General features: G+C 45.2%; 1 protein-coding gene across 6 annotated transcripts in view; it reads left to right on the forward strand.

Annotated features, from left to right (window-relative positions):
- Nucleotides 1-596: 596 nt before the first annotated feature.
- Nucleotides 597-17,729, forward strand: part of RNLS (renalase, FAD dependent amine oxidase) — a 188,990-nt gene continuing 171,857 nt past the window's right edge. The window contains exons 1-4 of one of the 6 annotated variants that reach the window (XM_075612898.1): nucleotides 597-1,166; nucleotides 1,271-1,446; nucleotides 15,067-15,172; nucleotides 16,709-16,851. In XM_075612898.1, coding sequence (XP_075469013.1) covers nucleotides 15,075-15,172; nucleotides 16,709-16,851 — 241 coding nt within the window. In that variant the 5' untranslated portion in view covers nucleotides 597-1,166; nucleotides 1,271-1,446; nucleotides 15,067-15,074. Of the gene's footprint in view, nucleotides 1,167-1,270; nucleotides 1,447-2,325; nucleotides 3,026-6,378; nucleotides 6,478-15,066; nucleotides 15,173-16,708; nucleotides 16,852-17,729 lie in introns of those variants that run through there. The other 5 variants (XM_075612895.1, XM_075612897.1, XM_075612894.1 and 2 more) reach the window with 5 other exon arrangements.

A 17,729-nucleotide genomic window follows, 5' to 3' on the forward strand; every position in this document is an offset into this window, starting at 1 on the left:
GAGTGAAATTATGGTTAACCCTCACGTGCTCTTGATGATACGGTGCCGGTGCGTGGTCTCTTGGGATGTGACGCGTCACCCGTGTTGTCACGGGGCCTGACGCGGGGACGGGAGCAGCTCAGAGCAGGAGTGCTCTGCAGCGCCACCTGCTGCCCAGAAGCTGCAGCATGTGATCAGCACCGCAGCTGGCATCTCCTCCAACCCCCGCTCTCTTCCTACCCACCCAAACCCGGGAGGACACCTCATTAATAACCGGGACTGTCCTGGCGAACCGGGACATCTGGTCACCGTATGCTACTCCCAACTCTTCAAGGGCCCCGCCGGTGCACCAATAGTGGCGAGACACACAGGGTGCCCTTGGCAGGGCAGACTGTCACTGAGGACTCCTGGGCTGGAGTCAGTGGGATCACATTGCTATGTGCATGAGCACATGTATGTGTATGTAATTAATGTTTTAGTGTGTATATGTTACGCTTATGTTTACTTAAGTTTGGTTAAAAAAAAAAAACAGGAAACCTAGTTTCTAAGCACTCAATCACTGATGATGATATATGAAGTAATTAAAATTAGTTTAATTGTAACAAATTAATATAAAATATTGGATGTTAAAATCAGACAACACTCGTGTAGTGACTATGATCGTTATGTTAGTACTGCATAAGTGCTTACAATCATACTGTGAGGATCGCTGCTAGACTCCGCCCCTTGGACGCATCATGCGATGATGTCAGCGGTGTGCACGCAACTCAACCTCCATGCACGCGGAGTAGTGCATCCACGGAGGCGCGCCCCCGGCGCGGTCGTGCTGCGTCCACGTCCATCAATGACGTGCCCGCTCCGTGCGCCACCTACGCGCGCGCGCCGCACGACAGCCAATCAGAGGAGGATCATTGTCTGCCTCTCACCTGAGTCCAATCCGGGCTCCTCCTATCAGTCTCCTGCTATCCGGTGATGTCATTCTGTCTACCCCTCCTGGTTGGTGCTTTCCTGTTTAAATGAGGGCGAACCAGCTCCGTGACGTCACTGGCCCGTCCATAAACACGCCCCCGGACCGCGCGTGTAAGAAGGCCAGGGAAGGGTGCTTTCCCTCAGCCTCCGCACGACTGTACCCTCTATGGACGCAGCTTAACTTCGGCGGAAGCTCAGGCCCTTCTGTAAACCTGCAGGTGAGCACCACAACACAGGGTAGCAGTGAGTCAGTGGGGGAACACCGGTTACACACATATAAGTGTGTCTGTACTGTTCTTAGACTGTATTTCTCAGTGCCCAGCTTCTGACGTCGGCGTGAGAGGCCCAGCGCGGGAGAGTGAGGGAGGCCCGCGTCAGCGTGGGAGAGCCGGGACACGGCTGCAACCAGAGGCCCAGCAGTCGGACAATTAGGGCCGGGTCCAACTTCCAGCGCCGGCCCCCCACAGCCACCGCATGAGAGAGGCCCGCAGCTGCTGTGTATGTATTTGTTGGTGGTGGTGGGGTTAGTGTAAATATGTATTTGGGGGGGGGGGGGAGGGGATTAGTGAAAGTATGTATGTGGATTGTATTTTGGGGGGGTATTGTGGAGGGGTAATTATTATGGGGGGGGGGTTGTGTGTGTGTGTGGTCAGGAGGGAATGAGTGTGAGGAGGGGAGGATTGAGGGAGCGGGATTGGGGAGAGTGAGAGGGTGTCTAAGAAGCAGTGAGGAAGAGAGAGACGGAGGAGGGGGGTAAAAGGAGAGACGGGTGGAGAGAAATACATGGGAAGAGGGGGGGGGGGTAGAGAAGGGGGCTCGTGAGGTGTGAAATGGGGGGGATCGCAAGAATGCCGACACAGGGGGGAGGGAGCCTTTGCAGAGCTTTAGTCCTGGGCCCCGCGGGAATCCAGTCTGCAGCATTGCCCCTATGCCAGTGATTCCCAACGCTAGTCCTCAAGTACCCCCAACAGGTCAGGTTTTAAGGATATCCCTGCTTCAGCACAAGTGCCTCAATCAAAATGACAGCCAGCTGTGCTGAAGCTGGGATTTCCTGTTGGGGGTACTTGAGGACTGGAGTTGGGAAGCACTGCCCTTGCCCTATGCCATATGGGAATAGATACACAGGCACGGATAAATACCGGTATAAAAAAAAAGTACTGTATTTAACCCCTTCAATGCCATGGGGCCTATGGCATTGGCATATGAAGGGGTTAAATGCTGTATTTGTCAAAAATACTAGCTGTCTCAGTCTGACCCCAACTGTTCAATTTGGTTCCAAGTGGGACTGCACCTTTAACAGCTCACTGGCTGCTGCTGCTGCCTTTAACCCGGGGGGATAAGCTGTCATTGGCCAGCAGCTGTCACGCTGCAGTGCAGAGGTCGCAGGCAGGCGCAGAGCACAGGCACAGGCACTGATCTCCAGCACAGGCACAGGCACTGATCTCCAGCACAGGCACAGGCACAGGCACAGGCACAGGCACAGGCACAGGCACAGGCACAGGCACAGGCACAGGCTGATCACTGATCTCCAGCACAGGCACAGGCACTGATCTCCAGCACAGGCACAGACACTGATCTCTAGCACTCTCCAGCACAGGCACAGACACTGATCTCTAGCACAGGCACAGGCACAGGCACAGGCTGATCACTGATCTCCAGCACAGGCACAGGCACTGATCTCCAGCACAGGCACAGGCACTGATCTCCAGCACAGGCACAGAGCACAGGCAGAGGCACTGATCTCCAGCACAGACACTGATCTCCAGCACAGACACTGATCTCCAGCACAGACACTGATCTCCGGCACAGGCTGATCACTGATCTCCGGCACAGGCACAGGCACAGGCACAGGCACAGGCACAGATCTCCAGCACAGACACTGATCTCCAGCACAGACACTGATCTCCGGCACAGGCTGATCACTGATCTCCGGCCCGGCTCTGTATTCACCCACTTACAATGTCCAGGGTGTTAATCGTTGGCGCTGGGCTGACAGGAAGCCTGTGTGCTTACCTGCTGAGGAAGGAGCTGCCCAGTAAACTGCAAGTGGTGATTTGGGATAAAGCCAGAGGTGCAGGTAATAATCCCAACCAAGGGTCACTGTGCATAACACACAGCAACATTTCCACGGGGACTGGTATTGCTGATTGCTTTCCACAGACCACAGCTGTCTTATCAATCCCAGACTGACTCCTGATAAAAGATATATATATTTTAGTTTATTTTGCTTTATTGGAACCCCCAAGAGGAAATGCACATTTTAAAGTCCCAAAGCAAATGGGATAACACATGAGTGCTTGAACAATGCTGTGCTTTCAGCGTTCCATGCATCAACGTTACAATGGAACTGAAAGAATATTGATTTCTGCATGTGCACTGTAGCAATGAATATTGCATACACATACAGTATGGAGTTCATTGGGTTTTTTCTTTTCTTTTCTTCTTGTCTGTTCATTTGCCAGTGTTCTTGGTTAAGCATCACAGAATAATTACTGGCAAAATAAATAGCTGCCCTAAATGGAGTACAGTCTAACTTTCCCATGCAAGGCATGGGGAAATAAAACTGACTTGGTCGCACAGCTGGAACTGGGGTTTAAGCGGCTTCCAGTGCATTCATTCCGTGACTAATAAAACTGCTGGGACTGATAGCCCACGTGGCAAATCATGCCTCTGAGTTGTTTAAAGTAGCAGTTCTGCCTACCCCTGTTTTTGTCTTTATTTTTTAACCATAGATTGAACCAGGGGGGCTGGACCTCCGCTGCACTATATTTAGCTCCCGTGACCCCACCCTCCCAGCAACCAGAATGCTTGTCCATTTAGTTGCAGGTGTTTCTGCTCCCACTAGGGAAAACAAAATGGCTGCGGGTTTGCGGAGTCAATAGGAAGCTACTACGTCATCGGAGAAACGACGTTGCGTATTCTTACTGGATGACCGTGGGCAACATCTTTGAACACCAGCAAGTAAACGGATAAGTATCTTGGGAACTAAAGGGTCGCCGGAGCTTAAAAATAGCACTGTCCATCTCCAGAGGACTCGATTCCATCAAACGAGGAGATAGTTTGTTCACGAACCAACATTACCTAACGGTTTTGTATGAAAATGACAGGATGGTCAGTGTGATGGGTCACAGGTACTGTACTTAACAGTGCTATTGGGGAAGATGCGTTGTAAGCTTCAAAGACAAGTTGTAAAACCCCAAGGAGACCAGACCTTCGAAGGTTTGTGAAAGGACCGTATTCTTTAGCATTACAGACTTACATGGATTAAAATAATACTTGTTCTGTTCAAGTCTTGATGTAATGTAGAAGTCTTTTAACTTGGAATGTTTTCGGTCATTCTAATGTAAAATTTTTTTTGTAGAATTGCAAATCAAAAAATCTATTGTACCCTTAATGTTAACAAGGGGTCCAGTATATTGCATATGCATACGTTTGATAGGTAATTTAGTATATGATAATGCGGGTACCAGGAATGTGTTAACTACAGGGAGAGAGTTAAGTATTTGTATACAATTTGATTACATTGGAAAATAAGGAATTGTTCACTTCGAAGACTTCAGGTCATAAGTGTCCTTGGTCAGGAGAAGTGATTGATGACTGTCAAGATACGCCCTATAGGCCTGACCGAAGGTCCGGGCTCTCACAAGATGAAAACTGAAATTGTGGATAAAGGTTTGGGTCTGACACGTAGAAAATCTGCTGTACCTGGGAGAACACTTTGTGTGTTCTCCTATCTTTAACACATGACCTACTTCATTTCAAAACACCTGAGCTTCTTTTTACGACTACTTCATATGGCCAAGTATAAGCTCTTATTTAGAACTATCTAACCCTATGTACTGGGTGTAATTTTGTATTTGTTTCTTTTAAATTCCAATAACACATTTTAGATTGAATAGAAGTACAGTAAAAGCTTTATCTGGCATGTGCCGGTTAAGCAACGATTCCGGTTAACTAAGAGGTGTACCATACCTGTAGTACGGATTTTCAAAGAATTACAATACATAGTAACATACGGTATACAGGTACTTCCATATCAAGTAGGGATAATACGGCCTAAAACATCCGACTGCACTCGGAAATACTTGGAGTGGTCTGAAAGTGACGAATAGCTTCAGGAGGGATTCCAGTTACTACATTGAAGATTTGTATAGGAATATATCAGAAATTCCGGATATTAAAGCTTGCCGGTTGGTAAAATACCGGATAACACTGTGGTTGAGCTCTAACTGAACCCATTAGGTTTGAAGGGATTTCTTTCTCATTCGGATACAATTGGCTAAATTCTGTATCCTCCTTCTTTTTTTTTTTTTTTTTTTTTTTAAACTTATATTTTTATTGAGGTTTTTAAATATTAAATGGGAAGGGGAAAAAAGGGGGAAACGACCATTTTGTAACAAAATTCTTACAGTCATCAACAGTCACATTACCACACAGACGCCATTTTATAAACGACATCCATATTCCCACCCCCAGATCCTCCTTTCCATTAAAATTATATTTTTATCCCACATCCCAGGGTTCCCATACTATCAAACTTTCTTGGGGTATGATTCAGAAATGAGGTGTCTCTCCATTAGTTGAACATCATTAACCCTTCTGATGATCTCTCTTCTGGAGGACGGGAGTGTCTTCTTCCACACTGCTGCTACAGCGCATCTGGCCGCCGTTAGGATATGCAGTATCAATTTGACTGTCACATCATCCTTGGGTCTAGCCAGAATAATTAACACTGGGTCTAACGGCATCTTAATCCCCGTCACATCTTCTATCAATTTCAAAACTGTCCTCCAATATATCTGCATTACTGGACAGAACCACCAAATAGGGGGTCTAGCGCATATCAGTAGACTCCGGAAACATTTGCTTGAACCTTTTTGGGAGTGTAATAACGTAGCAGAATTTTGGAAATATTCCCTTTCGTTACTGTACATATTGAGGTTTTACCTGCATTATCCCAAATATCTCCCCAGTCCTCTCTTGTTATTTCAGTCTGGAAGTCCAGAGCCCACTGATCCATATATTTATGGATTAAACCCTGATATTGAGATGAGATCAGACCCTTTTGGTATTTTTTTGTTTTGCACAGATCTTCGAATAGTGTGTATCTAGGGAATTCCTCCACATAGAAACCCTGTTGGACCTGTATATATTTGAACATCTCAGTTAGAGGTAGACCATATTTTCACATCAATTTCTCAAAAGACATCAGCTTGTCTTTTTCTAATAGATCTCCCGACTCCAGAATTCCTCTCTGTCTCCAGGTTCCTGGAATCCTGGCAGAAACCCTGGGTTACCAAACAGGGGCGTAAGTCTGGATGGAGTTGACATAACTTTCTATTTCTTTTTTGCTAGCTGCCAGATTTTTTGGGTGAATCCGATTACCATTGGGTCAGATTGTCTCCCAGAACCAACCCCGGGGCCCGACCATAGCAAAGAAGGCAAACCGACCGGGCTTTTCAGTGAGCACTTCATGCCTAACCAAGCATAAGTCCTTCCCGGGGAGTGCCAGTACACCATCTGTCCCAAGTGAGCGGCTATATAATATTTTTAAATATTTGGTCCTACCAAACCACCTCCTTCCTTAGTCTCCAACATAATTGATCTGGCTACTCTTGGTTGTTTGAGTCCAAATAAATTGCATTATTCGATTTTTGAATTTCTTTTATATTTGTATGCGGGACCGGTATTGGTAATGTCGGGGAATTGTACAGAAGTCTGGGGAGGATATTCATCTTAACCCCAGTTATATGCCCTAACCAATTGATTACTATGGGAATTCCAGGCTTGTAGCTCTTTTCTTATCTTAGACAAAAGCTCAGGGTAGTTCTATTTATATTGTGAATTGTAGTCTCTAGTGAGGTGTATCCCCAGATATTTAAAATGGGTCTTTTTCCACTTGTAGCCAGTGGCCTTTAAGAACCTCGACCTCCCTTTCCATTGATGTTGGATTTAACGCTTCCGACTTTCCTATTGTCTTTATATCCTGATCTCCGAATCCATAAAGGGTGGATTGTAAATTTGGAAGGGACACCAGAGGGTTAGATAACCAGAGGTTAGATATAGTAAGAATTATATCATCCGCAAAGTGATATTTTATAGCACTCATCTTTTATTTTAATCCCTTGTCTATTTGGGGAGGCTCTGATTGTAGCCGCAAGAGGCTCATGTGTCAGGGCAAAAAGAAGAGGAGAAAGGGAGCACCCCTGTCTAGTTCCAATCTTAATTATTAGGTTCCTCTCCCTTTCTGGGATTTTCAGAGTGGCTGTCGGTGTCTAATAAAGGGCACGGACCCCCTGTAAAAAGACCCCCGAGGACCCAAATGCCTTAAACGTTTTATCCAGAAACTCCCATTTTTATCCTATCAAACGCCTTCCCCGCATCCAGACTCAACAACACTGCCTTCACTTTGGATTCATGAACCTGTTCAAACACATTTATTGTTTTCCTTGTGTTGCTCGATGCCTGGCGATCGCTCACAAAGCCCATTTGATCATAATGGATTAATCTAGGAAGTATTGGGTTCAACCTGTTAGCCAGAATTTTACTATACATTTGAAATCTGTATTAAGCAGTGAAATTGGCCTGTTGCTACCACAACATAGAGGGTTTTTACCCTCTTTAGAAATCACCACTATATTGGCTTTCGTCATCTGAGGGGATTTGTTTTCCGCTAAGAAAATCGTTAAATCTAATAAACATTGTCCTGGGATTCCTATAACGTTTTTATAGTACAACTTTGAAAAACCATCTGGGCCAGGGGCCTTTGACGACTTCAATGAGCTAACCGCCCTTGCCAGCTCTGAGTTATTTTTGCATTTAAAATGTTATGATCTTCCTCTGTCAGTTTCGGACGATTGCACTCTCTAAGATAATCCTCTATCTGGGACAGGATAGAGAGATGGCAAGAGCGCTCAAATGCCAGGCCAATAATGATATAATGCCAGGACCACCATCCAAAGGAAATCCGTAATCACAAATATAGAGTAGTGATAATACAACAACAATAATGGGTAGAGTCCTCCTGAAGACAGGTGGTGGGTAGTACAAGCCCACCCACGATCAATCTCATTGGCAGGTTCCCCTCAGTTGGTAAAAGTACTCACTTTTCCTTGGTGTGGCTGACTGGCTGTGCAGCTTCCAATGGTGATAGCAGAAGTAGAAAAAATTGGGAGGAGTGCACAAACAAATGGAGCAGGAAAGGACCCAAAGTCAAAATATAAAAAGGGTACTTTGTCATGAGACCCATCCAACGCGTTTCGAATGTCAACGAAAGGATAAAGAACGCTGCGACGTTCAAAACGCGTTGGATGGGTCTCATGACACATTAAAGTACCCTTTTTTATATTTTGACTTTGGGTCCTTTCCTGCTCCATTTGGTTCGTGCGCTCCTCCCAATTTTTTCTACTTCTATCTGGAACAGGTCCAGGATTCTAGAATTTGGGGCTGAGTTATCTAGATCAGCGGTGCGCAAAGTGGGGGGCGCGACCCCCAGAGGGGGCGGGAGATTGTGCTGGGGGGGCGCGGGCAGTTGCAGAGGCCCCGCGCTCTTCCCCCGGCATTTAAATTAAATGCCGGGGAACCGCGTGAGGTCCCTGCAACTGTTTACTTACCGGGATTCAGCCGTCTGTGTTGCGTTGCCATGGCAACGCGGCGTCAATAGACGCCGCAGCACCATGTGACCTGACGTCACACGCCCACGCCGCGCGAGAGCCGGGGGGAGAGAGACCGGGGGGTGCAGCACAAAAAGTTTGCGCTCCCCTGATTTAGATCATAGAGGTCCGTATAGAATTAAGCAAATTCCTCTGCTATTTTAGAGGGATTGTATGTCACCTCTCCTTTCATTCTAATGGCAGGGACCAAAGTTCTCAACCTAATCCCTCTGAGTTTATTTGCCAGCAAATGGTCTGCCTCATCTCCTTTTTATCATAATACATCTGTTTAGTCCACTTCAGGTCCTTCTCTACCTCCTCTAAGTGAAAGCTGTTGAGTTCTACTCTTGCCTGACTTAACATTTTATAGACTTTCCTCGATGGATTTTTTTTGTGTGTGTGACTGTTCTAACTGCACTATTTTCCGTTAGAATTTTTTGTTTCTCTATTTTTATCCTCTTTCTATGCGTTGCTATTGAAACGAGCTGTCCTCTGATCGTGGCCTTATGTGCCTCCCATAATACTGCTGTTTCTACAGATCCGTTATTAATATGGAAGTAATTTCTAAGCGACTCCAATTTGAGTACTAATCTCTGGCTAATTCAATAGTGAGACACTCATCTTCCAACGGAATGATCGAATCCTACCAAATGAGGGATCGAACAAGATCGCCACGGGGGCGTGGTCTGACCACGTAAGAGGCCCTATAATCTGTGCTATTGCTATTAAGGCCTTTAATATTCAGGGATACTAACTTCAATGGCGCTTGACTAGTCATTTCCAATGTCGTGTCTCTCATTTTGAAAGTTGTGAACAGAAAAGATTAATTGTGGTGAACAGGTGGGAGTAGGAAAAAGAAATGAAGGTAACTTCCCCCTCCGGGAACTTGGATACCAACAAAAAAAACCCCAAAAACAAAAATGTAACTATAAAGAAAGATGTGTAACCAGCCACTCATCCCAAATTTGCGGCCAGACCCTACTCGGACTGGCTGGCATGGCCCTACTGGGGGCGATCTGACGTCGGGCATACAGGGCTTCTACCCACCCCACACACCCTGCCTTACTATCTTCTCAGTCCCTTGATTGCACCTGCACACGTGCTGTAGCCAGGGCTCGCTAACAGCACAGGCGTTGTTTTTATTCCACCGATCAGCAGACCAGCTTTCAAGATATAGACGTCAACTCCAAGTCTCTGATGAAACAGTCCCTACAAAAGTTATAAGGAATAAAGAAGGGGAAAAACAGAGGGGAAGTAAACAATTATAGGTCCAGCGTAGACTTCTTCCAGTCGTCGTTGGTAGACGGAATGTCAATTTGGAGAAGACAGCCATGGATTCCAGTTAAGCCTTCCAAAGTTCTAGAGAACCGCAGGAGAGTGATTCGACAAGCGTCCCTCAAAGGCACAGGTGGTCTTAAACCTTTTATCTCTGGGTAACTGCACCCTCAGCCAATCATCACCTGTGTTGTCATCTCGAGGTCTTTGGTGCTGACCCGATCTGTCCATGGGGGCCAGACCCAACGCCGACAGAAAAGATGCTGATTCTTCGAGGTAACTACAAGGCGGAATGGAAAGGCCCACCGGTAGCGAATACTGTACCCTTTTCCTGGATTTCCGCCATCACTGATTGGATCCCTCTCCTCAATTGTCATCCTGGACAGATTCTGGAAGATCTGGATGGAGTTGTTTTCCAATTCAATTGAGCCTCCTGTTTCTGCAGCCTTTTAAAATCCTTTCCTTGGTTGCATATTGGTGAAGTCTTAGGGCCACATTTCTGCTTCTTTTGGGGTCATCAAATCTCGGACCCAAGGGTTCTGAGTTCTATCCATCTCAAGGTCGCCATCATGTAGCTGAGAGTCAATTGACGTAAGCAGTCTCTTAAGATAGGGCTGGAGGACTTCTGTGGACACTGACTCAGGGACATGACTGATTCGTAAATTCTGCCTTCGCTCCCTGTTCTCCATATTGTCCATTCCATCCCTCCATAGCTCTTATCTCATCATTGAGACACAGGACCTCATCATCAGTATTAACCTGGTTTTGTAGGGAAATGCCCATCTTATTTTCAAGCTCCGTAGTTCTTTTAGCCAGTAAAGAGACTTCTGTTTTAAATTCCTTCACAGCTCTATCCAGAGCTGACTGAAAACCTGCTTTTATTTCTGGAAGCATGTTCTGGAGGTCCTGCTTAGTAATCAGTGTGTCTCCCTCTGCCATAGTCAGCTCTCTGCTAGTAGCAGCTCCTCACCTGCTGTGGCCTCTGTCAGGTTCCTTAATGTTGCTTTTCTGTTGGAGATATCCCACTCAGGTCCCGCAACTTGCCTCTCTCCTTTGTTTACAATTGCAGGCGCGCTCCCGTGCGCTCAGCTTAGCATCGCCATCTTTATAGCAAAAAAATTATGCGGCTGAAGCGGGAGAGATCTGGGATCCCCGACTTTGTCGTTTTTTCTTTTGGGACATCCCCACTAGTTCCCCCGGCTGATAGGGTGTCCCGCGGGATCGATCTGTGCGGCGATCAGGGGGTTTTATTAAATTTTCCGGCGGGGTACACGGAGCTCCCTCCGCCTGCGTGCACCCGCATTGACATCAAGCGCACGCCCCAAATCCGGTGTTTTTTTAATGTGTATTTCCCTGCTAGAAAGGGGAACCAATTTCTTCTTAGGCCTCGGATATAGTAGGCGCGTGACGGAGTGCACGCCTGTAGTTTGATTTGTATGACGTGCACAACGGCGAAGCGTGGCCGTGCTGTCACGTGAGCGGTTCGCCCTCTTTGGCTGAACCGCGCATGTGACCCGGCTATCGCACAAACAAATCAAAAATTTTGTGTCTGCTGCTCCGTTGCACGCGCGCTCCATGGACGGCCACATAAATCGCCTGCATTTTGTTAGAGCCACGCGTGCCGGCGTTCGTAGCATGGCAGCGGCCTTATTAGTAGTAAGCCCTTTTAAATGAATTCCAGTGGTGTAGTTTGGGGGTGTCAGTGCCAGTTTGTAGTGCCCTGCAGGGAAGCGAGTAGGACATCTGGGCATCCAGTTGTATGATATCCCCTTTCTGACACACACAGGATATTACTTTTCTTTGTTATTATTTGAATCTTAGTGCTTTTGTTTGTGCCTGCAGCACAAGCTGAACAGGGACAGAGCACAGCTCGGTCCCCAAAGACATTACTGGGTGTTCTTACTGTATACAGTAGACCTTTTCTTCTACTCCTTGTTTTTTTGGCACACGTTTGTGTAAAAATGACTGCTGTGTACAAAAGTCCCTGATGTCTCCATGTGAGAGAAGTATTCTTACACTGGGGAGGACTAAATGGGAGCTGATTCAAGCATTGTTGGAGCGTGACATCAATAGTGGGGAAGCTACTTGAAGGTTTAGTACAGGATAATATTTAGGAATATCTAATGGATAACAATGGATAACAAAATTATTAGTAATGGCATGTCTTTATGAAGAAAAGTACAGTACGCGCTATCCATGGAATATTACGATATCCCCAACGATGATTATCCCTTCTGCCGCTCCTATTCTCCCGTGATCAGCGGGGTCAATCAAAGCCATTTTGTTTTGCATGACTTTATGAAGGATAAGTCGGGCCAAACAAACCTTTTTAATTTCTTTGAGGAGGTAAGTAGGCATTTAGAGTAGGGTAATGTAATTGATGTTGTCTACTTAGATTTTGCAAAGGCTTTTGATATGGTGCCACATGAGGTTAGTGTACAAAATAAAGCAAATTGAAACAATCCCAACATAGAGCGTATCCCAGTTTGGGGCAAACAATACAAAATAGCATTGTTCGCGGATGTCGCACTTCTGACACTGGCTAAGCCACTTATATCTCTCCCGAACCTGTTCCAGGAACTTGAAATCTTTAATAGACTCTCCGGTTTTAAAATTAATGGCAATAAATCCGAGGCACTAAATATCAATCTGCCTAAAACAACAGTCAAACTAATCTCGGTAAACTTTGATTCTAAGTGGTGGAGTAAAGCTCTGAAGTATCTAGGTATTTTCCTGACAAACGACTATTCATCTCTGTATAACGCTAATTTCCCAGCCCTTCCTCAGGTCTCTCAAATTACCTGGTTCGATGGTCCAATCATAATATTTCCTGGATTGGCAGAATTAACTCAATTAAGATGAATCCTCTTCCAAGAATGTTATACCTATTCCTCACTCTCCCCATTCCGGTCCCACCACGAGAACTTCAAGATTTACAATCCCATATAAAGTCTTTTATTTGGAATAATAAGAGCCCTAGAGTGGCCAGGTCCATTCTCAGCCAGTCCAGACTGAAGGGAGGGCTAGCTTTACTGTGCATACTCTCCTACTATAAAACAGCTCAATTTAGACAGATACTAGCCTGGCACTCAGACATAGCAGGTAAAAGATGGGTGGAACTGGAAGCAGAACTGCTGGCCCCTTGGAAATATGATAAATTCTGTCGTCCCCTAAGATTTCCCAAAGAAAAGCAGGTGGTTGTTTACCCTCGATATAGCACAACCTGAGCTTGTGGAACAAAAATAAAAAGAGCTCGAAGCTTTGTTTTGATAGGTCTGGGATGACACCACTATTTTTTAACCCAGAGTTTTCCCCAGACATGAGTGGGTCAGTCTTTGAAGCATGCAGATTAAGGGGGATCCATAGGATGGTTGATGTTATGGACATGGACAAGTCCAGGGTTCTTTCCTTCGCCACCCTCAGGGATCAGTACGATCTCCCAATCGGCGAAATCTTCAGGTACCTACAGATCCAGGGGTTTGTTCAGGACGGAGGCCTACTCCCATCCCTGACATTTTTCGAAACACTGTGCCGTAAGGCTCCAATCCAAAGAGGGTCGACATAGAAGAATAAATAGTCTATCTTTCTCCCTTCCGGAAAAATAATTCCCTTTTATAACACAGTGGGAAAGAGATTTGGGCCAAACTCTGGAACCAGATATGAGCGGAAATATTCGAAGCTGTGGACACAAGCTCAATATGTACACAGATCAAAGAAAATGCTTATACATTTTTATATAGATGGTACCTAACCCTGGAGCGTTTGGCTAAAATGTATCCGGACATATCCCCTATGTGTCCTAAGGGTTACGGTCAACCCGCCCCGTTTATTCATATGTGGTTGCTGTGCCCCCATGTGACGAGAGGGGCTCACAGGCTGATGCAGAGAGTTCTGGGTTTTGACCACACCTTGAATATGGAGTACAGTTTTGAGCACCACTCTATAAAAAAGACATTATGAAAGTAGAAAATGTGCAGATAAGAGCCACCAAATTAATAAAGGGGAGGGAAAATCTGATTTATGAGGAGAGGCCAGCTAGATTAGATGCCTATTTTCTAATGTCAACAAAACAGGAGCTTTGAAAATAACTATTCATCCCAAGGGAGGTACAAAGGACTCGGGTCATACATTTTTTAGGTTGGGGAAAGGAAATTTCACCAGCAACAAAGGAAAGGGTTCTTTACAGTAAGGGCAGTTCAAATGTGGAATTCATTACCCGTGGAGACTGTGATGGCAGATACAATGGAGATGTTCAAAAAATGGTTGGACATCTTTTTAGAAAGGAAAGGTATACAGCGATATACCAAATAAGTAGACATGGGAAGGATGTTGGTCCAGGGAGAAATCTGATTGCTATTATTTTGCGTCAGGAAGGACTTATTTTTTGCTTCCCTTATGAGACCTCATTGGATGATATTTCACTGTTGTTTTTTTTTAATTTGTCTTCCTCTGGATAAATATACTGAAAATACAAATATAGGATAAAGTATTTGTTGTCTAAATTGAGCATACTGTAGGTTGAACTTTATGGACATTGTATCTCTTTTTTTCAACCTCATCTACTATGTCAGCGGTGTGCAAAGTGGGGGGCGCAAGACTGTCTGTCTGCGGGGGGCGCTGGGTTTAACGAGGCCCCGCGTGCTTCCCCAAGGCACTTAACTTAAGTGCCGGGGAAGTGGCGAAGGCCTCTGTAAACCTCACTTACCTTGGCTCCGGCGGCGTCTTAGACATGTCACCATGGCAACGCGGCATCAAATGACTCTGCGAGGTCATGGCAACGTGACGTCATGATGCCGAGGTAAGAGGGGGGGAGGGGAGGGGGCGTGGAGAGAGGGGAACTTCCGTCAGGAGGACGCAGGGGAAAAAGTGTCTGCTCCCCTGTTCTGTGATGCACAGCAGTGGGGCAGAGAGGGGCTCGGCCCTGGAAATTTCAGGAACTAGAACTGTGGTATAACTTGGAGGATTCTAGCAGTCCCAATCTTCACAACTCCTTGGACATTTACACCATAATGAATAAGGACCATGTACCTGCCAAAGTGACTGCAAGACGTCTGGGGATGTTTTGGCTGGAAAAGGCCTGAACGGATTCTTAAAGCTCTTAAATGGATAAGAATGACTGAAATGTATGTGCACTATCATTTTGTATCATGATCTGTTACATTTACCATAAATAATCACTTGCTATTCCTAGGAGGGCGAATGTCTACAAGCCGATGTCCCTCTGACCCCAACTGTACAGTGGACCTAGGAGCCCAGTATATCACGGTCACCCCATATTATGCTCAGAAGCACAAAAGGTGAGACATTTAACATTGTTTTACAAAGTGCAATACTGATCGCATAAAGCTTACCATATCACTGCAATGTCATAGCACCAGGTAACTTTGATCTGTGGAATGGGTGAAGATGTGAACTCTTACAGGCACACTGCTGTGTGTGCGCTTTCAGTTTAACCCTTTGAGTGGCAGCGGCACTATCTTTAACCACTCAGTAGTGATGATCACGTGGTCACAGGCAAGAACTAGAAGATGCTCCACTTCCATTCCGACAATCTCTCCGTAGAAAACGAGCTTTTCTAGCACTGCATAATCACAGCAGCACTGTAGCTGGGAAATGGGTGAATATTTAATCCTTGAAGGTAACATCCAGTCTAGAGTCTTGCTAATGGAGACTATTCTTTAAAAAATTAATATTTTTGAATTAGGGTTACTTAAGTAGCAAGATACAAACAGCTTTTCAGGTTAAAGTGGCAGTCCAAGCTGTCTTTTTTTTCTCCTTTAATATGTGCATCTACTGTATAGTCCAGCGGTGCTCAAAGTGGGGGGAAGGCCCCTGCAACTCTAAACTTACCTTCACTCTGCTGGCGTTAGGACTCGTGTCCATGACGCCACACGAGGTAATGGGGGGGACGGGGGACGCACACCACCGGAGCAGAGGGGGCACAGCAAAAGAAGTTTGCGCATCCCTGATCTATAACAAACCACATGATAAGTAATTTGCTAGGTTGTTGATCGATCCATTCTCCTGTTATCGATCGGTGACGATTCAGCTCGGTTGTTCACTAAATGGCTGTCAGTGCAGCAGAAGAGGACCCAAGATACGAAGTTCTGTGAAGAAGATCATGTGACCAAGCAGTCACTAGATACAATTGGTGCAATGCTAGAGAGCAGGGCTCAAAGAGGGATGTGCCGGAGCCTGTTTCAGAAGAGGAAGGGGATGTGACTTTGTAAATGGTTGCTATAGAAACAAAGAATGCTTGTTACATTATAATACATAAAAAATATAATTCAGAGTTGTTAAAAAAAAGAAATGCTGCAAGTATTTTCTCATAGTACAGTACTGACTTATATAAAAAAAAAAAAAAAAAACACAAGTAGGATATTGCTTTGTTTGCAGCTTTAAGGCCCTAAATCCAAACTGGACAATATCTGGAATCCTAGAATACATAATATAGAGCTCCAAATGTATTATAGTAACTTTTTTCTTCCTAGGGACTTCTAAGTGAATTTAGGCCAGGAGCCATCAAAATGCGATGGCGTGCTTCGATTTGCAGCTAACGTCCCATATTTAAGAAGCGGTGCTATTCCAGACCCCTTCCTGCTCCGGAAGACATCCATGTCTGTTATAACCCGGTGTTAGAATGGTGACGCACCACTATAAGAGGGTTTTATAGGGATGTTTGTGCTCCGAATGAAACCCACAAATATTAATGCCTTTAAAAAAAATAAAAAGCATGAAATAAAACACATGGGACCGTCCTTTGACAGAAAGCAGTGTTTCTGGTGCAGCAGAAATATCCTAGATCTGAGCCTCTCTTTGACGCTGCTTTTCAGGTTTTATGAGGAACTGTTGGCGCAAGGTATTTGTAAACCCCTGGGTGCGGTGGTGGAAGGAATGGTGGCAAAAGATGGAGCCTATAATTTGGTGACACCACAAGGAGTCTCTTCAATCGTTAAGCATTACCTCAAACAGTCAGGTACTACATTTGATTGTCCGTATACTGCGCCTCTCTCTGCAACAACATTATTTGGCGAAACGCTGTTGTGTATACACGTTGCTATGTACAGTTTTACAGATCAGAGTCCCCTTACCCAGAGTTCTTAATCAAATTTTGGTGCTAAAGGTTCATGACATCTCGAGGTTACCAGGAGATATAGTTTCTACGTTGAATTACTTAAAACAGCAATATAGGTGTAAATTATTTGTTAGATTTTTATTAGGGGCGGGGGAGGGCGATATCTCTATGGAGTTTAAATGTCCCGGCATGTGGGCCAATAGGAAGCTGTATCGGATGATGTCATGGCTTTCTATTGGCCCACGGGACATTTAAATGGCACCCTTTTGTTAGGCACATAGTACCCTGGCTGCATAGATACCGGCACACCCTACGGAGTTAAGTATCTCCTGGAAACAGGGGGTCTCCATAGCTGAAATTAACACCTTTCAACTCGGAAGACCCCCCTGCCACAAACTGTAATGCATTTTAAACATATAAAATAAACCTGTAATAAACAAACAAATGAAACCTGTATTGCTGCTTTAAAACGGCAGTACAGGCTCCGGACAACAATAGCTTCCCGCTGGACACACACACTTATATAGATTTAATATACAATAGGTTATAATATATAATATTTTACTGGGGGGCTGGAGGTTGGGATCATGATGCGACTCCAGGCTCAGGTAAGGCAAAAAAATAAAATCACTTTGGGAGGGTGGGATTGCTGCTTAAAATGTCGTCCCTTTTTGAATTTTCTTTTTTTTGTACATGTATAATAGAAGTACTTCACATTTAAAAAAAAAAATAAAGATTGACTTTTTCCCTTATGCTATCTGTCAGACATGTTGCATGGT

This window comes from Ascaphus truei, chromosome 8 (genome assembly GCF_040206685.1).
Source record: "Ascaphus truei isolate aAscTru1 chromosome 8, aAscTru1.hap1, whole genome shotgun sequence".
NCBI classification, from domain to species: domain Eukaryota; kingdom Metazoa; phylum Chordata; class Amphibia; order Anura; family Ascaphidae; genus Ascaphus; species Ascaphus truei.